At 47.0% G+C, this 26,005-nt stretch overlaps 1 protein-coding gene and 1 long non-coding RNA gene across 4 annotated transcripts in view; one reads left to right on the top strand and one right to left on the bottom strand.

Moving 5' to 3' along the window:
- LOC119167637 (signal-induced proliferation-associated 1-like protein 2) overlaps nt 1-26,005 on the bottom strand; it is a 186,533-nt gene that overhangs the window by 89,560 nt on the left and 70,968 nt on the right. For all 3 annotated transcript variants that reach the window (XM_037419144.2, XM_075865990.1, XM_075865991.1), the window contains exons 11-13: nt 20,311-20,417; nt 13,950-14,084; nt 3,706-3,800 (exon numbers count right to left, since the gene is read on the bottom strand). In XM_037419144.2, coding sequence (XP_037275041.2) covers nt 3,706-3,800; nt 13,950-14,084; nt 20,311-20,417 — 337 coding nt within the window. The remainder of the gene's footprint in view (nt 1-3,705; nt 3,801-13,949; nt 14,085-20,310; nt 20,418-26,005) is intronic.
- LOC142765267 (uncharacterized) overlaps nt 1-26,005 on the top strand; it is a 52,025-nt gene that overhangs the window by 13,254 nt on the left and 12,766 nt on the right. The gene's annotated exons all lie outside the window — the stretch shown is intronic.

The raw sequence follows: 26,005 nt of genomic DNA, 5'->3' as shown, positions 1-26,005 counted from the left end.
GCCTGAAGAATGCTCAGCTCCAACTCAACCTCAAGAAGTGCCAATTCGCTGCTTGACGACTTTCTCAGTTACGTTGTATCAAAGGGTGGCATACTTCCAGACCCGGCTAAATTACATGCTGTTGCCGACTTCCCCAAACAAACGACTGTAAAGTAGTTACAAAACTTCGTAGGGTTATGCTCATACTTTCGCCGGCTCGTGCTCAACTTCGCCTCTATTATTGGTCTTTTGACCGAACTTCTAGGCTGCGCCACCGATATTTCGTCATGGTCTTCGGAGTGTGACCAAGCCTTCTCCACCCTTTGTCGTCTCCTCACTTCATCACCAATATTGTGTCCCTACGATCCTACGGCGGCAACTGAGGTCCACATCGACGCCAGCAGTGTCAGCCTCGGTGTGGTTCTCATGCAACACAAGCCTGAATTCGTCGAGTATGTCATCGCATACGCCAGCAGAACTCACACCAAGGCTGAATCAAACTACGGTGTCACCAAGAAGGAATGCTTGATGAACGTTTGGACACTTGTCAAGTTCCGCCCATACCTTTATGGTCGTACTTTTGATGTAGTAATGAACCACCACGCACTATGCAAATTATCTTCGTGCAAAGATCCATCGGATCATCTTGCCCGTTGGGTGCTCCGGCTTCTAGACATCCGCATTGTATACCGTTCCGGCCGCAAGCATACCAATGCTGATACACTGTTGCGATCCCCACTATCCCCTGACATTGCATCGATTTTCTCAGACCAGACATTGTCAGCTCTTGATGTGGACACCATCTCTCCTGCAAAACACAATGATCCATGGACCGCTTCATTTCTTGATGCGTTATCCAAGGCACAAACACATCGGACCACTCGAACCCTGCGCCGCCAGGCTCCACACTTTAGTATTCAAGATGGCCTTTTGTACCGGCGCAACTATTCAGCAGATGGCAGAAAATGGCTACTAGTCATTCCCCAAACCCTGCTCTCTACAATCTGCATGTCATTTCATTCCGACCCGTAATGTGCTCACACCGGTGTTTTCAAGAACTACGAGCGCTATGGAAAAGGTATTACTGGCGTGGAATCTTTACCTTCGTCCGCCAGCTCATTCGTGGCTGCCACGAATGTCTGTGGCGGAAAAACCCGCCACATCTTGCAGCAAGTTGATTGCAGCCACTTCCATGCCCAGACCGCCCATTCAACTGCATTGGAATTGACTTCTACAAACCACTGCCATTAATAACAACAGGCAACCGATGGGCTACCGTGGCTGTTGACCATCCTACACGGTACGCTGAAATGACTTCTACGAACTACTGCTATTAATAACGACAGGCAACCGATAGGCTATCGTGGCTGTTGACCATCTTACATAGTACGCTGAAACTGCTGCTCTTCCCACAGCCACAGCACAAGACGTCGCATCTTTCATCCTCAATCATTTTGTGCTTCGTCATTGTCCTCCTCACGTACTCCTTTCCAATGTAAACCAAGCACTTCTTCAACAGTGCCATACTGTACAACGAAAGCGTACAGCCTACCATACACAGACGAACGGTTTTACTGAACGGTTTAATCGTACTCCGGGTGACATGCTCGCAACACGTGTCGCTCCCGATCAAACAAACTGGGACCTCTTTCTTCCATTTGCGACATACGTGTATAACACCGCTATGCAAGTCAATACTGCGTTTTCCCCATTTTTAGGAGCGAAGCTCCTTGAAGCGTGGGCTGAGCGTCCCGTCGTAGTCGTATGCAGCCAACTCTTGTTAGTTCTTGAATCGGCCTATGAGGGCGGTACTTGTACATATAACGAAATGCACATACGCTGAAAATGCAAATGGTACGATACTAGGGGACGTTACTTGTTGTATGATAAGTAATGAATATCACAGCATATTCGTGACGTGAATGATGATGAGTGTGGCGAAGCGTCCGTCATTTTGTCCATCCGTGCATTCGTCCTTTCATCCGTCCGTGCGTCCGCCCTTGTGTCCATCAGTTCATCCGTGCGTCCGTCCGTCCATTCGTACATTTGTCCATGCGCTCGCAAAATCCCGGAATAATTTGCGCACCCCCTTCTAGGGCCTCCAAAATCGACAAAAAAGTACGCAAATTATGCGAGTAAATAAGCTACAGTCGCCAACCGATTTTTCGTACTCCAAAAGTTCGGACTTGTTTGATATTTTGGACTTAAAAAGTGCACCGCCAGGGTTCCCATATGGCTAATGCATTTTTTCGACCAAATTTTCGGACGAATTTGACACTGAAAGTTGGATATTTTGGACTAAATCGCTTGTTTTGAGCTGCGCCACGAAATATTACGGACGCCGCCATGTTGAATTTTTCACCGGCTTGACTAAGCTTTGTGGCTTAATTTTAAAATGCCTTTTCTGCCTCCGCGATTGGAAAGCGAACGTCATATTTCAAGTTTCTGAGGCCGTGTCTGCTTTAAAAAACGCGGCACGAGACCATTGTTTCGTCATTGGTCAGCCATAGTGGTCAGCACTATCGTCATCGCGCCGTACAGAAAGGAGGCAGAGCTGCGCAGTGGTGAAGTGAATGTATAGTTGTAGTATGGTCACTAGAATAGTGAATGTGCCTGCCACGATGACATTTTCACTCACGCGTACGATGACAATTTCGTGCGCACAGCCCACAGACGAAGAAATTCTTCGCCAGGTTATGCCGCAGCCGGCGAGCGGTTCAGATGATCATGACGATGATCGCCCGCAGCAGCCGGCGGCGGAGATCGCCACCGCGGTGGCGCTTTTGTCGAGCGTTTACGGTGACGATGTCCCCTTGGCGCAAATACAGACGAATGAAATTGCTTCCAAGTGTCGTATGAGGCAATGCAGAGACTCGCTCTCTGGATTTCGTGCTGACCGGTTGTGCCCCCGCGATCTCCAACGTCAGCGCAGCTCTGGCCGACTGGCTCGCCCAGCACCATTTCCTGCTGTCAACAAGAGCTCTCGATGAGTGGTGCCTTGTCCTCGGACTCCTGCGACCGTGTCCATCTTTCCCATCTCCTCTTTACTTCTGTCGTTTTCTGTCGTTCGCTATCCTTGCATCTCGCTCTTTCCTTCCCCCTCTCTATCTCTATATCTTTAATCCTATTCTTTTAATCCCACCCCCTTATCCCTCGTGAGTTACTGTTGAGGTGTTGCTCTCTGATGCAGACAGTTACGGGGCTCACTTTTCTCTTCTTTTCTCTTTAAGAATCACATAGGAAAGGCAAAGCAGAATCATGGACTTTTTTTTAAACCTGCCTGATGCAAAGAAGTTCATATTTCTGACAAAAACGACTTTTTTGGACTGTTCGATTTTTTGGACTTCTTTTCGGTCCCCGCCAAGTCCGAAAAATCGGTGGGCAACTGTATATACAACTCAAATTGAATTGAAAATTATTCTAACCAAATCACTATTCCCATTGAACCTCAAATTAACTATTTGTACAAGCCTAGTGAACACACTTGAAAACAAAATGTGTCATCATAAAGTCTCTTCGTCCTATTACACAGAGATGTGGTGCCACAGAACTGTCTACGGCATATTCATCCTAGCTAAGTTATTCATCCTAGCTTCAGCTAGCAAAAGCTGGACTGAGGTATGTCAAGCGTATGTCATTAGTGTCATGTCTGCTGCTCCCACATTCAAACACACCGATGCTGACCAATGCTGCAGTAACTGTTAATATAAAGGCATCCTTACTCACCTGCACCGACCAAGAGATGGCACCCCGCACGAAGCCGTCTGGCACAAACCTAGGCCTCGGCCTCTCCTTCTTGCGTGACCCAAAGCTCAAAAGAGCTGCAAATATATGGCGAAGAATTGTACGTCAACAAAATAGCCTACGTGTTGGCACACAAAATACAACATATGGACACAGTCACAAGCAACGACGTAGTATAGAGCCGAAAGGTAAGCCCATATGTATTTTTCACAAAGAATGATTTAAGTCAATGAGACCTAAACTTTCTTTATCAAATTCACGTGCATTTCCTTTGCGACTTTTACAGCGAAACCTACTTAAAGATTGCAACAGCTGAGTTAGGCGGCGTTGTCGTCTGTCACCACGACTAGTGTCTGGAACTACTATCATGCGAAAGAAGAAAAAAAAATGCAGGATTTTGAATCCGAGCCCACTGCATGGCAATCTAGTGTTCTACCACAGAGCCACGCCTGTGCTTGAAACTCCTACACAAAAGCTACTTATGCAGGCACCGTGTCAAGCGAGGAATCACGTTACCCTATGTAATCAAGCATGGTAGAAGAGTACCATGAGAGCCAGGCATCACATGAAGAGAATTGCACAACGAGTAGGTTATTGAATTTCAACTCATTACAAAGGGCTCAGCAATAGTTCTTAATTGTAATCGACACCGGCATCAATAAAGTGCGAGTGCACTCTGTTGATTCCGCAGTTGCTTTACAGATATGCAACGGGTGCCTTAGATTCTCTGAAGAATAACAAATAATGGCATAATAGGTACTTCCCTACATAAGTAAAATTATGATGGCTTGTGCCATAGTGCGTGTACTTGTAGCGGCTGCCCCAAGAAAGTTTACAAAAGGCTCCAGAAAGGCCGTTATTCCAGCTTCTACTGTTACTGCGCTGCACGTTCCACGCATGCCTGGCGTTTCTGCTACAAATGAATCATTGCAATTTTTTCTTTTTGCGATGATGTTTATTCAAACAGAGGAGTCGCAGCGAGGTCGCGACGGAAAACAGGCGTACGGCAAGTCTGGCGAAGGCGGCACAGGTTCTCGCGCAATCAGAGCACGGGGTTTTCCGTTCTGTTTGAAAGGCGCATACGCGTTAGTGCGTATGCTCCACTACAATACCCCCCCCCCCTCCCCTGAGTGAAGAGTAGCCATCCTGGCGACTCAGGGAGTAGGAACAATGAGGGGGTCGTAGTAGGGCTTGCGACGGTCGACGTGCACGGTCTCGCGTCCTTGACGGCGCAAATCTGGCGATTGTGTTAGGGGCTCGATGATGTAATTCACCGGCGAGGTTGCGTCAATGACATGGTGTGGACCATGGTACCGGGCGAGAAGCTTAGAAGACAGGCCAGGAACAAAGCCACACAAGGGAGCCAGTACGAAATGTGGGCACTATGTGATGAACGTCGTCATGCCGGGTTTTTTGTAGACCTTGAGCCTTACTTGTCATAGACCGAGCCAACTGACGGCAGTCTTCAGCGTATCTGGCGACTTCCGAAAGCGGGGAGCACTCTGATGCATCAGGGCGGTACGGGAGTATAGTGTCGAGTGGGTGAGAAGGTTCGCGGCGGTACAACGGAAAGAACGGGGAAAAACCGGTAGTCCCTTGCGTCGCGGTGTTATAAGCGAAGGTAACAAAAGGCAATACAGTGTCCCAGTTAGTGTGGTTGGAGGAGGTGTACATCCTCAGCATGTCGCCGAGTGTGCGGTTGAACCGTTCAGTGAGACCATTTATCTGTGGATGGTATGCGGTAGATTTCCAGTGGATAATATTGCATTCAGCGAGAATAGCTTGGATGACCTCCGACAGGAACACTCGACCCCTATCACTGAGCAATTCCCGTGGAGCCCCATGGCGGAGAATGAAGCTGCGCAAAATGAAGAGTGCAACTTCGTGGGCGGTCGCTGTCGGTAGAGCTGCAGTCTCAGCGTAGCGTGTCAGATGATCAACGCCGACAATAATCCACCGGTTTCCAGAGCGACCATATGGGAGGGGGCCATAGAGGTCGATACCCACGCAGTTGAATGGGCGAGCCGGGCATGGGAGCGGCTGTAACATGCCAGTAAGGTGCCGCGGAGGTGTCTTGTTCTGTTGGCAAGTGGTGCAAGACTGAACGTATTTCTGCACAAAGCGATACATTCCTCGCCAGTAATATTGTTGGCGCAGCCTTTCGTAGGTTTTCAGGACAACTGCGTGAGCACTTTGGGGATCTGCATGGAAATTCATGCAGATGTCAGAGCGCATATGAGTTGGGACAGCAAGGAGCCACTTCCGACCACCAGGCATGTAGTTGCGGCGGTACAAAATGTTGTCTCGCACGGAAAGGTGGGCTTCTTGTCGGCGTAGCGCTCTCGTGGAAGGGACAGCAGACGGATCGGTAAGGTAGTCGAGTAACAATGCAAGATATGGGTTTTTACGCTGCTCTGAAAGCATGTCAGTGGTGTCGATTGGTGACAAGGTGGTAAAAAGGGGTGATAGAGAAGCCAAATCTGGTGTTAATGGCGATCGCGAAAGTGCATCTGCATCTGTATGCTTGCGACCAGAACGATATACGACACGGATGTCGTATTCTTGCAATCGAAGTGCCCAACGGCCCAGGCGTCCGGACGGGTCTTTGAAGGTGGACACCCAACATAGAGCGTGATGGTCTGTGACCACGTCGAAAGGACGGCCGTAAAGATACGGGCAAAACTTCGTCAATGCCCAGATTATGGCCAAACACTCCTTCTCTGTCACGGAGTAATTCAATTCAGCCTTCTTAAGAGCGCGACTTGCATAGGCGACTACGTATTCGGCTTGGGTGCCTTTCCGTTGTGCCAAAACTGCACCAAGACCGATGCCACTTGCATCGGTGTGAATTTCTGTGGCAGCAGCAGGGTCGTAGTGACGAAGAATAGGTGGTGAGGTCAGCAGGTGGCGCAGCTGGCGAAATGTGTCGTCACATGCAGGTGACCATGAAGATATACCTTTGCTGTTGGAAAGCAGACTTGTGAGAGGTGCGATGATGGACGCGAAGTTGCGCACGAAGCGATGAAAGTAGGAGCAGAGACCGACGAAACTTCGTAGGGCTTTCAGTGATGTGGGTAACGGAAAGTCAGCGACAGCTCGAAGCTTATCGGGATCCGGAAGAACACCGTCTCTTGTGATGACATGTCCCAAGATGGTTAGTTTTCGTGCTGCGAAGTGGCACTTCTTGGAGTTAAGTTGTAGGCCTGCAGAAGTTAGACACGTCAGAATCTCGTGGAGGCGAACAAGATGTGTCGGGAAATCAGATGAAAGGACTACGATGTCGTCCAGGTAACACAAGCAAGTTTTCCACTTATGGGCACGCAAGATGGTATCGATCATGCGCTCAAATGTGGCAGGTGCGTTGCAGAGCCCAAATGGCATGACTTTGAACTCATATAGGCCATCCGGCGTTACAAAGGCTATTTTAGGGCGACCACATTCAGCCATTGGTACCTGCCAATACCCAGAACGCAGATCCAAAGATGTAAAGTACTCGGCGCCTTGTAAACAGTCAAGAGCATCGTCTATTCGTGGTAGCGGGTAGACATCTTTCTTTGTAATCTTGTTTAAGCAGCGATAGTCCACGCAAAATCGAACGGTGCCATCTTTTTTCTTTACCAGAACCACAGGTGATGACCAAGCGCTTTGAGAAGGCTGTATGACTCCACGTTTAAGCATGTCATCTACTTGCTCCGTAATGACGCGACGCTCTTCGGCGGAAACGCGGTAAGGACATGTCGCAGAGGCGAATGTGACCCGGTGTCAATAGTATGAGTGACAGTCGTGGTACGGCCCAAAGCAGGTTCTTGAAAGTCGAAACAAGAGCGAAACTTGTTAAGGAGAGCAACAAGTTGGCGGCGATGCGAGAGGGGAAGGTCTGCGTCAATAGCGTTGTCGAAGGCTGACGAGCTTGATTGCTCAGACGCACGAGTGATTGCGGCAATGTGACATGGCGTTTCGTCGGGAAGAATAATATTATCGATATGGTCGACAGGTTGCACCTATCCTAATGTTTCGCCACGAAGTAAGCCAATGGGGTAGTTGGAGTGGTTGGTAACCAGCATTACGGTTAAACCAGACGCAATTGTAAGAACGGCAAATGGAAGAACGATGCCCTTGCGTTCAGTAAAAACCGGAGATGGCGTAAACACCACCGTGGCGTCAGGTTGCGCCACACATGAAAGGCTTATAGGGACCGAAGCTTCTGGGGGCAAGGTGATGTCGTCGTCAGCGATGAGTTTGCAGAGCAGAGGAGAACAGTCGGGAGGTGGAAATTCACATGTTGGCACAAGGGACACTTTGGCATGGGAACAATCGATGATAGCTTCATGACGTGATAAGAAATCCCAACCGAGGATAAGGTCATGAGAGCAAGATGGTAGAACAAAAACTGTACGACGTACAAAACATCTTGGATGACGACGCGCGCCGTACACACAGCCGAGGGATGAATGCGTTGCGCGCTAGCCGTGGACAGTACCATGCCACGGAGAGATGTGGTCACTTTCTTCAGTTTCCGATAAAAGTTTGCGTTCATCACAGAAACTGCGGCCCCGGTATCAATTAACGCTAATGTGGCGACTCCCTCAACATCGACATCAACAACATTTCGCAGCGAAAACGGAGGCCTTGGGAATTGCGCACAAGTTGCAGTTCTTGCCTCCGGAACTGCACTGATTAGTTTCCCTCCTCAGGAGGTGGTCGACGACGCATAGGCGATGGCGATCGGCGACGAGGGGATGGGAAACGAGCAGTCGATGGGCGGCGATCCGAATCTGAGTGCCTCTGTTCATATGCAGACGTGGTGGCCTGCTGCGGCGCGTAGGTAGGAGCTCCGAAGTATGCGTGAGCACGTGTGGGACGGCGGCGGCAGAAGCGTACAACGTGGCCAGCGATGCCACACGCGAAGCATATAGGACGATTGTCTTGGGTGCGCCACTCATTAGATGGACGGAAAAAGCGAGGTGGGGGCCTGTAAACTAGAGGCGAGGCCAGATGAGGTGGAGCCGAAAAGGCGACTGGATGCGGTGGGGGCCCCACGACCACAGCTGCGTACTGAGAGGTGAAGATGGCACAGGTGGTGCGTAGCCGGCAGTTGATAGATCAGATGGTACCGAAGTGCATGGGTAAGGGGCCGGAACTGTAGGTATGGGTAAGGGGCCGGAACTGAATGTAAATTTCAGTGCGTATAGTCTGCTGCAGTGTCGAAGGGAGGCTTGTGGTGGGCGCGTCGCTATGCGGCAGCAGGGAGAGCTGTCGGGCGACTTCCTCCCTGATGAAGTCTTCAATCTGGTTCGACAGAGTTCCTTGGCATACGTTGCCGTTTGCGAGTGCGATGGCCGAGATTGAATCTGGTGATGGGACACTCTGTCGGGCGATGGAACGCTGACGACGCAATTCATCGAAGCTCTGGCACAGGCTTACGAGGACTGCCACCGTGGTCGGGCTATTCGCCAGCAACATCTGGAATGCGCCATCTTCAATGCCTTTGAGAATCTGTTGAATTTTCTCTTCTTCAGGCATAGATGGGTTAACACGCCTGCAGAGGTCGAGCACATCCTCAATAGAACTAGTAAAAGTCTCGCCAGGCTGCTGGGCTCAGTGGCGTAGACGCTGCTCAGCGCAGAGTTTGCGGACCTCTGGTCGGCCGAACGCTTCAATCACGAGGGTCTTTAAGGTGGACCAGTTGGCGATGGCGGTTTCGCGGTTGGTAAACCATAGCTTAGCGACGTCAGCCAAGTAAAAGATAACAGAGGCGAGCTTAGAGTCGTTGTCCCACTTGTTGCTGGCACTTACGCTTTCGTACAAGGAGAGCCAGTCTTCGACGTCTTGCTCACCACTGCCGCTAAAGATTGGTGGGTCCCGCTGACGGGTAGCGCCGGGGCAAGTCGATGGTGCTGGCTGTGTTGGGATGGGCTGGTTGGCGACTGCGTCAGTCATGTTGTACGGTGGTCTTTCGGCCAACTTGCGAGAGCGGAGCTCCAGGTCTGCTTAGGGATCTCAGCAGCCTCCACCAAATGCGATGATGTTTATTCAAACAGAGGAGTCGCAGCGACGTCGCGACGGAAAACGGGCGTACAGCAAGTCTGGCGAAGGCGGCACAGGTTCTCACGCAATCAGAGCACGGGGTTTTCCGTTCTGTTTGAAAGGCGCATACGCGTTAGTGTGTAAGCTCCACTACACTTTCATTAACCTAACAGTTTTTGGAAATTTCCACAAAACTAATTTGCCATCTGAAATAGTGTAGCAAAAACCTTTTAATGTTTTCTGTTTGTTACAACTTGTTTAGGGTGATCACTGAGTGCCATCTTCATAGCCCAAAGCAGAAAACAAATGTTCTTCGCTCCGTCAAGAAAAAAAATTTTCAGCAAGAGGGATCTTAAGCGACAGGCACTTTTATCTCCAATAGATTATTCTGGTAAATGTATAGCAACATCGTTTTTAGCTAGCCAATTATTTTTAGCTGCTCACAGTTACCAAGCTCACGGTTACGAAATACATAAAATCACATGGGTGTGGTATAACGAACAGGTGACATGTATAGCATGTATACTGTATTTACTCACATAATAGTCCCACATTTTTTCAAAAAAATCTGGCACCAAGTTTTGGGTGTGCCTATTACGTGAGGTAAAATTCCTGAAAATTTTATTTCAGAATATAGCATAAACCACTCATAATATAAGTCACCGAAGTCGTGAATATCCACACTACAGCTGAAACAACTTTTTTCATAGGCAACGCGTGCACAAATGAGTTCAGCCAAGAATCGAGGCATGTGTTGCGGTATGCTTACAAGCGTCCAAATTTCCAAAAATTAACATTGAAATACCCTAGTGTTGCTAAAAAATGAATGTGAGAAAAAAAAAACTATGAAAAGATAGCGCCATCGCTGAAATTCACCGATTACGTCTCAGGCTGCATAGATAATACGCATTAACACAACCAAATATTTGTGTGCTGAACGTTACTGGACGTTCATTTCACGGGCTTGCACCCCATATTTAAAGCCGTTAAATCTGAATAGCGAACGAACCATCTTTGGAGTGTTAAAAATGCCACCCATGCACCTTTTATTTTTTTTTTCAAGTAGAGCAACCACAAAGAGTTATGTCGATTCCACACAAAACAGCAATTTTAATCACCCGCAACCACCACCGTAAAGTAACCAACACTTATTAGGCCTAGCCTACAGTTCAGCATGTCGTCGCAGGAAGTTTGCACAAGACAACATGAAGATTGGGCATCGGAAAGATCGCACTGAAGCACTGATTCAAGGGCAGTGTGTGTCATAAGATGTTTAGGTTTGTGGCTGGGAAATCAACGGCGACAGAAGTCCATTGTGCTTTTGCAAGTCCACATAGTGGCAACAAAGGGGGAAGCTCGCATCAGAAAGCCGAAAATCTTTAAAACTTGCCGACTAAGTAGCAATTGCGATAACAACAATGCTTTTCCCAACTGTAAAGTCACAGAGTACCGTAATTACTCGAATCTAACGCGCACCTTTTTTCTGGTTAAGCAAGTTCATAAATCGCATGCGCGTTAGAATCGAGTACGAAACAAAAAAAAAATGAATAGGGTCATTCTATTGCCATCGACACGTCAAAAATGGCCGCCCCCTATGTGCGTCGGCATGGCCCACGCCTTCTCTAAGAAGATGCCTGCCGGATGAGAAAAAAAAAACAGTTGCCACGCCCTTTCTCTCCTTCATTTTGAAAATGTTCTTGGTCGCTAGCGTCACCTGTGGCGGACGGTGCAACAACGCAACACTTTGCATAGCCTCCAAAACAGTGGTGCACAGTTGAAGGTCTCGAACAACTCTCGACTTACGCGCCCCTATGGGCCGCAGATGAGAAACGCTTGGGCTAGTATCGCCCGTCGCCGTGATGATAGTGTTGGTCGCGAGCGCCACCGCGCGGAGCTTGTTTAAAACTGAAGGCAGGCCAACTCTGCTGGAAGCGCGAGGCATTCCTCGGGCATCTTTCTAGAGGAGGCGTTGGCATGGCGCGTCGGCCATTTCTGCCAATGTGTTTACCATGTGCGGCACTTCGTACGTGTGCTGAGGAGTTCGTCGTATCGTAGTGCATTCACATCGACGGCATGGAAGGGCTGACTCCGAAGACTCGACGAGTGCACCACGATGCTGCTTTCAAAAGAAAAGTAATCGCGTGTGCAGAAACGGACGGAAATCGGGCCGCATCGCGGTCGTTCGGAGTTCCTGAAACGTGCGTGCGACAATGGCGGAAACAGAAGCAGAAGATTGTGGACTGCAAGGCTTCACGTAAAGGCTTCAATGGACCGCAGCAGGGTCGGTTTCCGAAAATTGAAGAGCTGCTCGCCGAGTATGTGCTTGAACAGCGAGCGGCACAGCGGCCCGTGACGACGGAACTGCTTCAAGTGCGGGCTATGCAGTTAGCCCTGGAAAAAGGGCTAACGCGGAGCCAGTTCAAAGCGAGCAGGTGCTGGCTGAGTAACTTTATGAAAAGGAAAGGATTTTCCCTCCGAAGGCGAACGGGCATATGCCAAAAGTTGCCGGAGGAGTACGAAGAAAAGCTCCTCAGTTTTCAGAGGTTCGTCCTCAACTTGCGGCACAACAATGGCTACCTGCTTGGGCAAATCGGGAATGCCGATCAGACGCCTCTGTATTTCGACATGCCTGGCACCACAACCGTCGAGAAAAAGGGGGCGAAACAAGTTCGCGTGCTGACATCGGGCCACGAAAAAACTAGGGTGACGGCAATGCTCTGTTGCACGTCAGATGGTCACAAGCTTCCCCCGTACCTGATATTTAAGCGGAAAACTCTCCCGAAAGGAGTCGTTTTCCCGAGTGGTGTAATCGTGCGAGCTAACGAGAAAGGTTGGATGACGACGGACCTGGTCGCCGATTGGATCCATCACGTCTGGCGGAAGCGGCCTGGCGCCAGTTTGGGCCTGCGAGCGATGCTCGTGCTCGACGCGTTCAGGTGCCATCTCGACGAGCGGATCAAGAACAAGCTCGCTGCGTGCAATACGGACCTTGTAGTCATACCTGGCGGCATGACGTCCCAACTTCAACCGCTGGATGTCTGCCTGAACAAGCCGTTGAAGGACAAGATGCGGGCGCTTTACACCGACTGGCTGATCAATGAACGACATGATGTCACGCCAGGCAACAGGATGAAGCGCGCCTCTCTGCAAGACTTCGCTGCGTGGGTGAAGGACGCGTGGTGTGCAATACCATCAGCCATGGTGATCAAGGCATTCAAAAAATGTGGCATCTCGAATGCCATGGACGGTACCGAGGATGAAATGCTTTGGGCTGTTGACAGTGATAAGGAGTTGTCTGACAGCGACGAGGACTGACCTATTACGCAACTCGTAACGCCGCCGTAGTGGTCTCAATGTTAGCTACAGGGCTGGCTGTTTGACTGTGTTTTATATTTTGAAACTTTAGTGCATTAAAACCCAAATACTTGTTCTCAATGTGCAAAAGTTGACTCCTACGGACTTTTTTTTTTCTCTCCCGTCGCGGAAAATGGGTGCGCGTTACAATTGATGTCCTACTTTTTTTTTTTTTTTCGTCGCGGAAATCGGGTGCGCGTTACAATCGAGGGCGCGTTAGAATCGAGTAAATACGGTACTTGATAAGGACATGATTGCATGTTCCATGCGCGGCGCATGTTCCATGCGGCAACGTCGACAATGATGCAAAGGTTACTCAGACGGCCAGGCAACCACCCTTTTTCTTCACTCAGCGAGCCCGCGCAGCACTGCCGTGGTCTTTTTTTTTATTCTATATTTTCCTCACTCCAGAGAAGTAAAGGGCATCGAATTGACACCAAAGAAATATGGTACAGAGCCACTGATCCTGGCCAAGTTTGGGGTGCACATATTATTCGCAGAAATAAAAAAGATCCAATTTATAAAGACCAAACTGGGTAAGGGCCAGTTAATTGTACAATGGGTAAACTTTTTGCACGCTACAGGGAAACAGAATCGATGAAGAAGAATACGGGACATCACACACACAGAAAAGATTGTCAGCTTGCACTTGCGCTGTCTAGTATTGGTCCTCGTCCATTTTGTTGCCTTGTCGCGGCCACAAAGTTTACATTCATGTCAAAGGATAGTTGTTCTAAATGTAGACAATCAAGACAAGACACCATTCAACGAAGAGCCATCAGAGATCACAGCGGGCATCTGTAGCCACCACTGAGAGTACTGCGAAGAATCAGATGACCACTCACAAAATTTGGGTCCTGAGTCGAGCGTGGTGTTGGTCGAGTAGTTGGCTGCAAGGTCCTTGAGGTACTCCTGCCGTGTCCGCTGTGCCATCGTGGCGAACTTCTCAGACCGGTGGGCAGCATTTTCTGCGTTGATCACTGAAAGGCAATGATGGCAGTACGAAAGCCAGTGAGCTCCGACCTTCTTGGAGACATCTGGCATGGGCTGTATTGAAATAATTAGGTGCTCAAAGAAAACCTGTTAATATACGCCCACTTCAAACATACTAATGATTCAAATGCACTTTTGAAAGATTCTGGACCAAGTATTGTAGAGCTTAATGTATTCGCTGACCGCTTGAAAGCCACCGTGACTCATCCTGCATACAACAGGTGTGCGCAATAAGCGCGTGCAACAGGGTTTTTGCCTGTAAAAACTAACTGCACCCTTCAACTTTCCAGCACAACTCTGTCCTCAGAAGAGGACTTCCAGCTTTTAGCAGTGAAGCTTCTTAAGGCGTGGATCGGTCATCACCTGTATGTATGCATGTATGGAGTAACAACCTCACAGCATATCCACGGAGTGAATGATAATGAGTGGGGCGAAGCTTCGGAGAGTTTTATCGGCAAATTGTGAATCATCCGCTGGCCGCGTCCGTCCATCGTCTGTCTGTCTGTTTGAAGCACGGACAGATGAACGCATGGACAAACACAGGGACAAATGCAGGGACAGATGCACAGACAGACGGATGGACAGAAGCAAGAACGAACGGACATCCAGAAGTGCAGATGTACTGACGGACGCTTCGCCCCACTCATCATCATTCACTCCGTGGATATGCTGCGATTTTTTGGTAAGTGCAGAGACCTGCTGATCAATGATTCATACTTCTATATGATTGCAGTGATTGTCTTTGTAGATGGGCATCAGGAAAGAATGAAGGATAAGTAGTGGCCTTCAATAAAATGTTCTAGCATGACTTATTGCCGACAACTAGGGGTGTGCGAATATTAGAAAATTTCGAATATTTTTCGATAGTGTTTGCCATTTTATCTGATTCACAGTAAAATTTTACTGTTCAATCTGTTTGAAGACAAATACAGTCGAGGTCCAATTGACAATGGCCCCTTCAAATTTTCAATGTTTTATGTCATCACACTTCAATGTTGGGGCAAAGTTGTCTTTCAGGCGCCGCTTCGGTTGCAAACGTATTCACCCAGTACAATGCTACTTCCAACACGGAGAAGCTAGATCTGGAAGAGGTGGGGGCTCAATGCTGTTTTGAACCTGAAATCGAGGCATGAAGTCCAAGAAATTGGATGCCAAATATTTTTAGCATAGAGAATTTTATATGTTTTATACGGATGTCTACGAGGCTTACAGTCGCTGACAGATTTTTGGGACCTGGCGGGGACCGAACAAAAGTCCAAAAACTGAACAGTCCGAAAAATTCGTTTTGGTCAGAAATATGAACTCTATTGCATCAGGTAGGCTTAAAAAAGTCCATGATTCTGCCTTGCCTCATACTACGCTTGGAAGCAATTTGGTTCGCCCATATTTGCGCCAAGGTGACATCGTCACCGTAAATGCTCAATAAAAGCTTCACCGCGGTGGCGATCTCCGCTGTCAACAGCTGCGGGCGATCGTCGTCATCATCTGAACCACTCTCCGGCTGCGGCGCGACCTGGCGAAGAATTTCTTCTTCTGAGGGCTCCGCACACCAAATTGTCATCGTCCGCACGAGCGAATTCTTTAAATAGGGAGTCTTAGTACAGTGTTCTAGAAGCCCCCTTCTAGAACACTGTAGTTTTAGAATAACGTTTGCAGGCGCTGTGCACGTTGTGGGTATAGCGGACGCATTACGAGTTCTAGAATAGCATTTGCTTCCCCTAGGGAAAGGTCTAGGGACATTCACCCTCAAATGCACGGAAGCTACACACAACACTTCACGGGCCTCGCAGGCCTCGATCACCGCACGCTATTTCGGATTTTCTGTGGGCAGGCCGCGAACGGCGACTCGTGTTACGACGCATGCGCAGTGGCAGCGACTGCATTGCAAGGGCTCGCGTTGCGCTATTCTAAAACTTCCTCATGTCATTGTGGCAAGCACATTCACTCAACTACTGCGCGGCTCTGCCTCCTCCCTGTATGGTGCAACGACGACAGTGCTGACCACTACGGCTGACCGAAGACGAGAAAAGGTCCCGTGCCGCGTTTTCTAAAGCAGACATTGGCCTCCGAAACTTGAAGTATGATGCTTGCTTTTCAATCTTGGAGGCAGGAAAGCCATTTTAAAATTAAGCCACAAAGCTTAGTCAAGCCAGCAGAAAATTCAACATGGCGGCGTCCATACAGGTTTGTGGCGCGGTTCAAAACAAGTGATTTAGTCCGAAAAATTCAACTTTACGGGGAATTCGTCTGAAAAATCGGCCGAAAAAATGCATTAGCTCTATAGGAACCCTGACAGTGAACTTTTGAAGTCCGAAATATCCAACAAGTCTGAATTTTCAGAATCCGAAAAATCGGTCGGTGACTGTATTTGTAACATGAAGGGAGCGCACCCTTGTCTGCCACACCGGTTGGGTTTCCACAGAAGTTGAAAGAAGAGGATAGACTCGGGAAATAGCATCTTCGCCTTTCACGTGTAAAGTGCTGTTGGCGACACTTTGGCTGTGCCAAATCAAGTGCATAATTAAAATTTGGCCTCTCCACTGCCTCACTTTTGATTAGACAGCTTTGAAACACCTACCCACCAGCTTGCTTCGCACTGAAAATTTTGTTGTTCCCGTAGATCTACTGACAAAGCTAGCTGTTCAAGGGCATATGTGGTGTAGTGTTGTTCAAAGCATAATAGCCACTTTTATTCGGTGACAACACATGCACGTGCTGCATGGCCGTGAACCAGTCAAGGTCACTGCATGAGTCTATTACTTAAGCAGCCTGCAGTTACAGCTATGGCAAAACCTAATCTGTGACTGAAAGTTACATATTTGCATGCTCAGGAATGGATCAGACACAAAGAAATGCTACTGCAACTGCGTTTCCACGGCAATACGTGCTTAAAGTACAGCAAGTGCCCTGGTGGTGACAGCCAGAGCTTGTCAAATAGCTACAGGGCTCCATGCAACAGCCGGCACTGCATTCCAAAGAAATCGCACAAGTTCTCGCGATGGTGGCCGATCACTTTCAAAACACACACCTATGCATTCACAAAAGCCAGACCATTCTCTTACACAACACCAATGTGTCCTATGATGATTAAAAATTCTCTTTGGTATACTCACTGTGTGCTAGTGCACTGTCTTGTAGCACTGTATGCTTAGTGTATAATAATTACACCGTGTATGCACGACAGCTGCTATTTAACAGGCTTTCAACGGCACAGCATTTTTGTAGCATGATCTGACATTACGTTAGGGTGTTCACCATTACGGATTTATTGTGTAGATTTACTGGCACCTACCACTACATGCTGCCACTTTCATTTAGCAAATTTCTCAATTATAATTGGAGGGTTTGTGGTTAAAATCAACTAAAAGTGACATGATAATTTGCATATTACGATTTCAGGGTGGAACAGGGTACAGTAAAACCTTGTTAATTCAAAGTCTCTGGGACATCGAGAAATCTTCGAATTAGGTGGATTTCGGAATTAACATATGAAAAGTGGGATGCAAAGAACTCGCAATTATTCAAAGTAATCAGGGCTGATCATTTACTGTGCCGGCTAGTTTGTGGCCCCAAAGGTTATGTTTTCCTGCAATACATGGTCTTAATTTTGCCGCAAACACAGAGGAATAATAGGCCTTGCTGCTGCCACAAAAAAAACAAAAAAAAAAACGCAGGCTTGATCAACTAAAATGCGAGCCTGCAGAAAATAAAATGTGCTTCACTGCTATACAGTAGCGACCAAGCGGGCAGCATTTTGCCTGCTCCTCGCTGCGTCAGCACGTCATGATGCGACCATTCGCCAATTCTTTCTGGTAAAAAAAAAGAATTTAATAATGGCCAGAGTGACAAAATTCACGAGATGTTTTGACTGAAAAGCATGACCATTAATGCTTTCGAGCTTAGTTTTCTAAATAGGCGTAGCTAGGATGAACTCCGACAGCAGTCCAAGAGCACAAATTGCTGGAGCAACCGGCATTTTGAGGTTCGCATACATTGTGAATTCCGCCAAACTGCTCTGTATGAAATTTCTTTACAATCCCAGAAAGAATGGATAAATCATAACGCGCTGACGTAGCGAGAAACACGCAATATGCAACCTGCACGTCACTGCTGTGTTGCAGTGCAGCATGTTTTGTTTCCCACAGGCGCACGTTTCAATTAATCACGAAACCATTTTTTTTTTCGCTGGAGCTAGCGCGGCGGAAGTGCTTCAGCTGCCACTAAGTGGTATCGCTATGTTGCATTGCCTTATGGCTCTTAAGAGCAGTTATTTCCGCCTAATTGCGGCGAAAATTGCGGCAAATTGCGGGATCGGGCATTGGCACATGGCACCCAAAGTTTTTGAATGAGCCGAACTGGTGCTGACCGCAGCTCCAAATTATGCGCTCAGACTTGCATTGCAAAATACAGGACCGCGGAAATATTTAGAATTGAGCGGAATTTTAAGATCACAGAGTTTGAATTAATTAGGTTTTACTGTACATCGGTTAAGGAGCAGTCCTGAGAGCAGACAAAAGTGCCTTTTGCAGCAGGCTTGCAGCCGCCAGAATGGCATATTCGAGCAAGTCTATAGAGTATTAAGAACATTTAGAGCAAGTGTAAACCAATTCAAAGCACTTGTGAAGCAGCATTTGTGCAATGCTGCATAAGCCGAGTTGTGCAATAGCCTTATTATAACGATAGAAATTATATGAAAACTCTCGATGGGTTTTTTCATTGCCATCGTGCCTGTTGAGATTCTAAATCAATAACATACCCCCGCGCATTGTATGTTCTATCCCCGGATAAAAGCACACGAGAGGGGGCGAAGAATGCGCTGAAGCAGAGATCAGGAACACTTGCGATAGGGTCCCCACTCCGCAACCATCTAGGAAGCCTGTAGTTGAATCAGAAAGGATGCGCTCTACCCGTCTTGAAAGAGCATGAAAAGAAGCGAGAACTGGGTGGGGGGTGTTACCCGAGCAACAACTATGAACTTTGCTTTTAAGGGCGTGGTCATGATTTCTAAGGGCATGGTCACGATCACTGGCATGCATGCTAACTCCGCAGCAATCAGCGCACGGCTCGCCTATGCTTCTACATGCTCTTATTGCGAAGAGACTGTGCGAAAAATATAGCTCTCCCTCAAGTGACCGTATTCTTGTAAGCCAGCATTATGTACAGTTATGTGAGGTGGAATCCAAAAGAGTTAGCTGCCAGCCTCCCCTCGTATAACACTACAATCTGCTGCTATCACATTCATTGCTTTGCTCTTGTATTGTAACTGTAGCATTTTTAGTTACGTACAGCCGCCCATTTATTTGAACTGAAAACGTGAGCGCCAACTACAGAGTCGGTAAGCTCGAAGCACGGCAGCCAAATGAAGGAGAACACATTCATGCGCTCAATGAGCAGTCTTGTGCACCTGCATACCAGTCAAGTTCAAGCATTCTGAATGCAGGAGATTACCGCAATGGGGGGAACATCCGGTAACTCTACTAAATGTTGGTGTAAGAGAATACAGACGTGCCGGGGATAAATGCTCATCTCGCAGTCTCTTTGAGTTGAGAGCACAGCGTGTAGAGGGGTTCGCGAGCGATTCACGCCTGCCGTGGTTGCGCGCACTTAGCAACCACGACCGCGCCCACTGAATCAAAGTTCATGATTGCTGCTGGAGCGATCACATCCTTTGCGAAACCGAAACTATAACTGCTCCTGATGAAACAAAAAGGAATGTGTTTCAGGCTCTCAGCCCCGTTTCTGGGCACTGCGCTAGATGGCTTTCGTACCTTGCAGCTAAATTATGATGCTGTAGCGCAGCACGGTGCTGATAAATGAGTTTGGTGCAGCAGGGATGGGTTCAGTGCAGGATGGCCCAAGTAAACAAGTTTGGCACACAATGGCCCAAATGGCGCAGCTGTTCTACCCCTGTGATTTCATTACAAAGTACTGACAATGTGTTCGTAATATTTTTTAGCAATTCATGCAAGCTTTTTTCAAAGCCCTAGAATAAAAAAAGGCACAAATTAAATCATTAAATATGGTAATTAACAGCCATAGTTTCAGCTGGCCAGCTAGTGCAAATGAATGCATTACGAAACTTCAACCTCACTAGCTTGAATGACCATTTATTCAACAACACAATGCTTCATTACACTGGCACATTCAGCTTTTGGACCACTAAGAAAGGGAACTTGTCAAAAGGCTGCAACAAAGTCAGGCACAGAATAATACCTTTTGCAAGAATGAAGTCAGTGAACTTCTTGGACTTTGGAAATGTGGCACCTTCAGGGATTGGCGGACCAAACACGGGGACCTCTTTGGATCGACTTACGGCAACACTGCATGAAAAAATAGTTCTCAAACCACTGATTAAACTCTGAGCAGGCAATTTGTAGCACATATGAGGGTGTGACATATATATATATATATATACATTGCATTATAAATTGAAACTTCATTGGTTTTTGCTGAACTGTATTGCACCTCGCAGGGGTCACCACTGTAATATGTGAAAATGGAGACCTCCAGTGCACACTCTCTGTGGCCGACATAATATGGAAGTCGGTCATTAAAAGGAAGCAGATTAAAAATTGCATTTTCACGGCATAGTTCGCACATTGGTGAACTATTATCCACCTAGTTAAAAAGGTTTTATTAGCATATATTACACTACTTGTGAAGCCTCACAAGAGCTAGTAACCATGAGATTGGCACTAGGCATGCGAGAATATTTGAGCACTTCAAGTACAGTAGTTGAACAAATGTTACAGTATTGAAAGTTGCTCCAACAAAAATTAAAATTATTATAAATGAATGAATACACATATTTTAACTGCATGTAACATCTTGTAAATGTGGGTTTGCTACACTGGAGTGGTGCTCTACAGCGAATAAACCTATCTGAAAAAAAAAAAAAAAAAATTCACTGACACAAAACCCAACTTCAAGGTTAAATGATATTAACCTCACATCGATTTATCATTCAAGTTTAAAAGCCTGTTATATAAGCTTACATGCTCCAAGCATAGCAAATTTTAAAATTTAACATAATTTACAGGTTATCATTTGCATTCTAGTAAAAAGTCAAACCGTGCTTATATTCAAATTTGGTTCCACTTTTTTAAAAACGAAAAGATAACATTTCCACATGTCTTGACTCGATTTCAAAAAATATTGTGCTTATTAGTTGGGTCATGACAGATATGCTCATTCTCCTTTGTATTATCTAATATATACTATTTAAAATCCACAGGTTTTAAAACAGTCTCAATGAATAGCATATGCCTTGTAGGCATTCTTCAACAAAATCTCCCTTAATACTCTGCCAGTAATAAAGGCATTCATATTGGTCATGCATGCAGTAACGTAGCTAAAATCTTATCAAAAAGAAAGCTCCTTTATTGATGATGATATATGGTGTTTTTTGGCGCAAAGGCCATTTGTTAGCCAAAGAGCGCCATTTCATCTTACTAAAAATATGGACAATCATTGTGATAAGCGGCTGTATAAGGGCCATAAAATTCCTCGCGATAAGGCAGGTAAGAACATACAAGTAATAAAATGATGACCATGCCGTGAAAGATGTGTGTGGTGTGAATGATGACAAAAGTTGGTGATAAAAAGACGATGGTGGATATGTATGGCATTAGCACAAGTACCTCACACGTTAGTACCCTTGCGTGCAAGGGCCGTGAGGCAAGTGCTTTCCTGTGTAGCCACCGCAGCAAAAACCTCTCTAGAGAGGTCGTGCTACGGTATGCCCGGGTATATGATATGAAAATTATGAATTTCTTTTAAAAACGCTAACAATGATTTATGACTAAAAAGCGGTTCCCTACCGACGAACATTGCAGGGTGTAAAGGTATATGCTCTCGGTAAATGGGAAAATGTCGTTTTCTTAGAGTTTCTAAGTGTTTGCACTGGATTAACATGTGAAGGACTGTCAATGCTTCACCACATCTGTCACACAATGGTGGATCGCCATCAGACAAAAAATATGTGTGCGTCGTGTATGTGTGTCCTATCCTGAGTCTCGTTAGTATTACCTCTGTATGACGCGATTTCGATACAGGCAGCCAATGACCAAGGTGTGGCTTAATAACGTGTAGTTTGTTTTGTGTGTGTGTATCCCACTTGCTCTGCCAGTATACCCTGAGGTTTCGTTTGAGAGACGGCTTAAGATCAAGGGCCGGGATTGATATGGGTGTAGGGGCAGTGCTTTTGTGGACGGATGCTGTGAGCTGATCCGCCCTCACGTTGCCTTGAATCTCACGGTGCCCTGGCACCCAGCACACTACAACATGTTGGTTGAGTGTGTAGAGTGTGCATAAAATGGAGTAAAGTGAAATGAGGACAGGGTTTTTTGTTTTTTAAGACTGTGCAGAGCCGTTACCACACTGAGGGAGTCTGTAAAAATTACTGCTTTTTGTATTTGTAATTTTTTGATGTGTTTAGCTGCCACAAGTATTGCACAAGCTTCCGCTGTGAAGATACTTGTGCCTGGATGTAGAGGGCCAGCATCCGAAAAGGAAGGGCCAACAGCAGCGTAGGACACAGAGGAGTTAGACTTAGAAGCATCTGTAAAGAACTCAGGACGTGTGTATTTGTGTTGAAGTTCCAGGAAGTATGTTCCAATATGGGCAATAGGCGCATGTTTAGTAATTTCTAGGAAAGACACATCGCAAACTATAGTCTGCCACTGCCACGGTGGAAGGTATGCTACAGGAGCCATTAAATTGTGTTCGAGTAACACTCCAGTGTCCTCAGCTAGACCCTTCAGGCGAACTGAGAAGGGCTGTCTCATTGAAGGCCTGTTTTGAAACAGAATGGAGCTCGACAAATCATTAATAGTAGAGTATGAGGGGTGCCTCTTGTCTGCTTTCACCTTAAAAAAATATACAAAGGACATGTAAGTTCTTTGCAGATGAAGCGACCACTCATTTGACTCAACGTAAAGGCTTTTTACGGGGCTGGTGCGAAAAGCACCCGTAGAAAGGCGGATGCCTGAATGGTGCACGGGATCCAGCATCTTCAAAGCGCTTTGAGTCGCTGACTGATAAACAATGGCCCCATAATCTAAGCGGGTGCAAATGAGGCTTCTATACAGATTCATGAGGCATTTCCTGTCACTACCCCACGTAGTACGTGACAACACTTTTATAACATTCATGGTTTTTAAACATTTTGTTTTTAAATACTTTATGTGTGGTACGAAGGTCAACTTGTTGTCCAAGATTAAGCCTAAGAATTTATGCTCCGCATTCACAGACAGACGTTCAGACGAAAGAGAGACAGATGCCTCTCTTTCGGGAGAACAAGACACAGGTGCTTTTTTCTGGGTTCAGCCGGAATCCGTTTTCCTCTGCCCATTTGGAGACCTTGTTTAAACCTAACTGAACCTGCCGCTCACACATTGCTAGGTTGCATGACTTAAAGCCAAGCTGGACGTCATCGACATATGTGGAATAGAACATGTTGCGGGGGATGGACAGGTGCAAGGAATTCATTTTAATAATAAAAAGTGTACAACTAAGTACACCACCTTGCGGTACTCCCGTTTCTTGCACAAATGTTTGCGAGAGAGTACTGCCCACACGGACACTGAAATTCCGATTGGACAAGTAACTCTCGATTATGGAAAGCATTCTACCGCGCACACCCAGGTGAGACAAGTCTCTTAATATGCCAAAACGCCATGTTGTGTCGTAGGCTTTCTCGATATCGAGAAACACTGAGAGGAAGTATTGTTTGTGGACGAAAGCGTCTCGGATCTGTGCCTCGATACGCACCAGATGGTCGGTGGTGGATCTACCCTCCCGAAACCCACACTGAAATTGGTCGAGCAGATTGTGTGTTTCAAGGAAATGTAAAAGTCGGCGGTTTATCATTTTTTCAAAAAGTTTACAATTTACAAAGGCAGCTGGTTAGTGCAATGAGCCTATAACTTGAAACTAAGGAAAGGTCCTTGCCCTGTTTCAAAATTGGGATAACAATAGCCTCTTTCCAGGAAGCAGGGATGGTGCCTGAAAGCCAGATAGCATTGTATAGAGAGAGTAAAGTTTTTGCGCGTTTCGAGCGGCAGGTTTTTCAACATTTCATATGTGACACGGTCGTAGCCTGGAGCAGAATTATTGCAAGAGTTTAGTGATTTTTGTAGCTCAGCTAAGTTGAAAGGTTGGTTGTATTCCTCGTAATTTGTGCACTTGGATTCTAGTTTCTGCTTTTCTATCTTTGCTTTATGTCTTTGGAAAGCTTCAGTGTAGTGTGACGAGCTAGACACCTGCTCGTAGTGTGCACCGAGGAAGTTCCCTTGATCTTCCAGGCTATCACCCTGTGTGTTTACGAGTGGGAGTGAGTGTACTTGTCTTCCTGCTACCCTACGAACCATGTTCCAGACTTCAGCCTCTTGTGTATATGAATTTATCCCTGATAAAAACTTGTGCCAGCTTTCTTTTCTGGCCTGCCGACGCGTTCTCCTGCCTCGAGATTTTATTTTCTTAAAGCTCTCAAGGTTTTCCGCTGTCGGCGAGTTCCGCAGCAACCTCCATGCCCTGTTCTGTTCCTTTCGCGCATTCTGACACTCAGCGTTCCACCACCTAACGTGTCGGTTGCCGGGCAGTCCAGATGTTTGTGGAATGCACTTGGTTGCTGCGTCAGTAAGAAAAGCCGTGAAGTACTGCACAGCTTCATCTATGCCTAACCCGCATATGTCAGTCCAATTTAGGTGAGTAAGCTTTTGAAATTGTTCCCAGTTGGCTTTGTTTACCAGCCATTTGGGAACATGTGGAGGACATTCATTTATTATTGGTGTACTCAAAACTAAAGGGAAATGGTCACTTCCGTATGGATTATTTATGACTTTCCACTGAAGTAATGGTACAAGTGAAGGAGATGCGATACTGAGGTCTATGGAAGAGTAAGTTTTGTTGGCAAGGTTATAGTATGTTGCCTCTTTCCTATTCAACAGACAAGCACCCAATGAAATGAGGAATTGTTCAATGAGACGACCTCGGGCATCACAGCGAGAGTCACCCCACCGACCATTATGTGCGTTCAGGTCCCCAAGGACCAGATAAGGTTCAGGTAGTTCGTCTATTAAAAACTGGAATTGAAGTTTTTCGAGACGGTGGTGCGGAGGTATGTACAAAGAGCAGACAGTGACAAGTTTGTTTCGAATAACTGCTCGGACAGCCACCGCCTCGAGGGAAGTTTGAAGGGGTAATTGTGTGCATGCTATACCTTGACTTACTATAACCGCTACACCACCGGATGGTAGCATGGCATCATCTCTATCCTTTCGGAAGATTATGTAGTTACGTAAAAAGTTTGTGTTAGTTCGTTTTAAGTGTGTCTCTTGTACACACAGCACTCTTGGATTGTGTTCATGGAGGAGTTCTTGTAAGTCATCGAGGTTTCGAAGAAGGCCTCGGACGTTCCACTGTAATATTTCTGTCTGCATATTTAAACAAGAGAGATGTTGCTGTGTGTACAAAGAGCATCCTGTGTTGGAGTGAGCTCGTTAATTCAGGTGGCAGGACGGTCGTCCGGCCCCGTTATTGGTTTTTTAGTTTTCTTGGCGCTCTCCAAGGAGGTGCGCCGCTCTTTTGGTACCAAGGGTACCGTTGTATCCATTGCCTCCTCAGAGGCACTGGGTGCCTGCACATGCGAGCTGGTGGTTCGGGTTTTAGGCCTCGCCTGGTGAGGGGAGGCCTTGAGACCAGAAGACCCTGGAGTCTCCGGCCTCAATTCGCTAGGAGGCGGAGTAGACTGAACTACTGCCGCCTTGGGGGCAGGTGCCACAGCCGTCGGCTCGCTCTGCACTGGCCGAAGGAGTGACGAGGGCTGGTGCGGCGTTGCCCCCTGACGCGCCGCATCAGCATATGTAGCGCCATAAAATGGCGACACTCTTCGTCTTGCTTCCTTGAA

Source organism: Rhipicephalus microplus, chromosome 6 (genome assembly GCF_043290135.1).
Source record: "Rhipicephalus microplus isolate Deutch F79 chromosome 6, USDA_Rmic, whole genome shotgun sequence".
In the NCBI taxonomy this organism is placed as follows: Eukaryota; Metazoa; Arthropoda; class Arachnida; order Ixodida; family Ixodidae; genus Rhipicephalus; species Rhipicephalus microplus.
The sequence above is the reverse complement of the archived record's forward strand: the minus strand, read 5'-3'. Positions and strand labels throughout refer to the sequence as shown.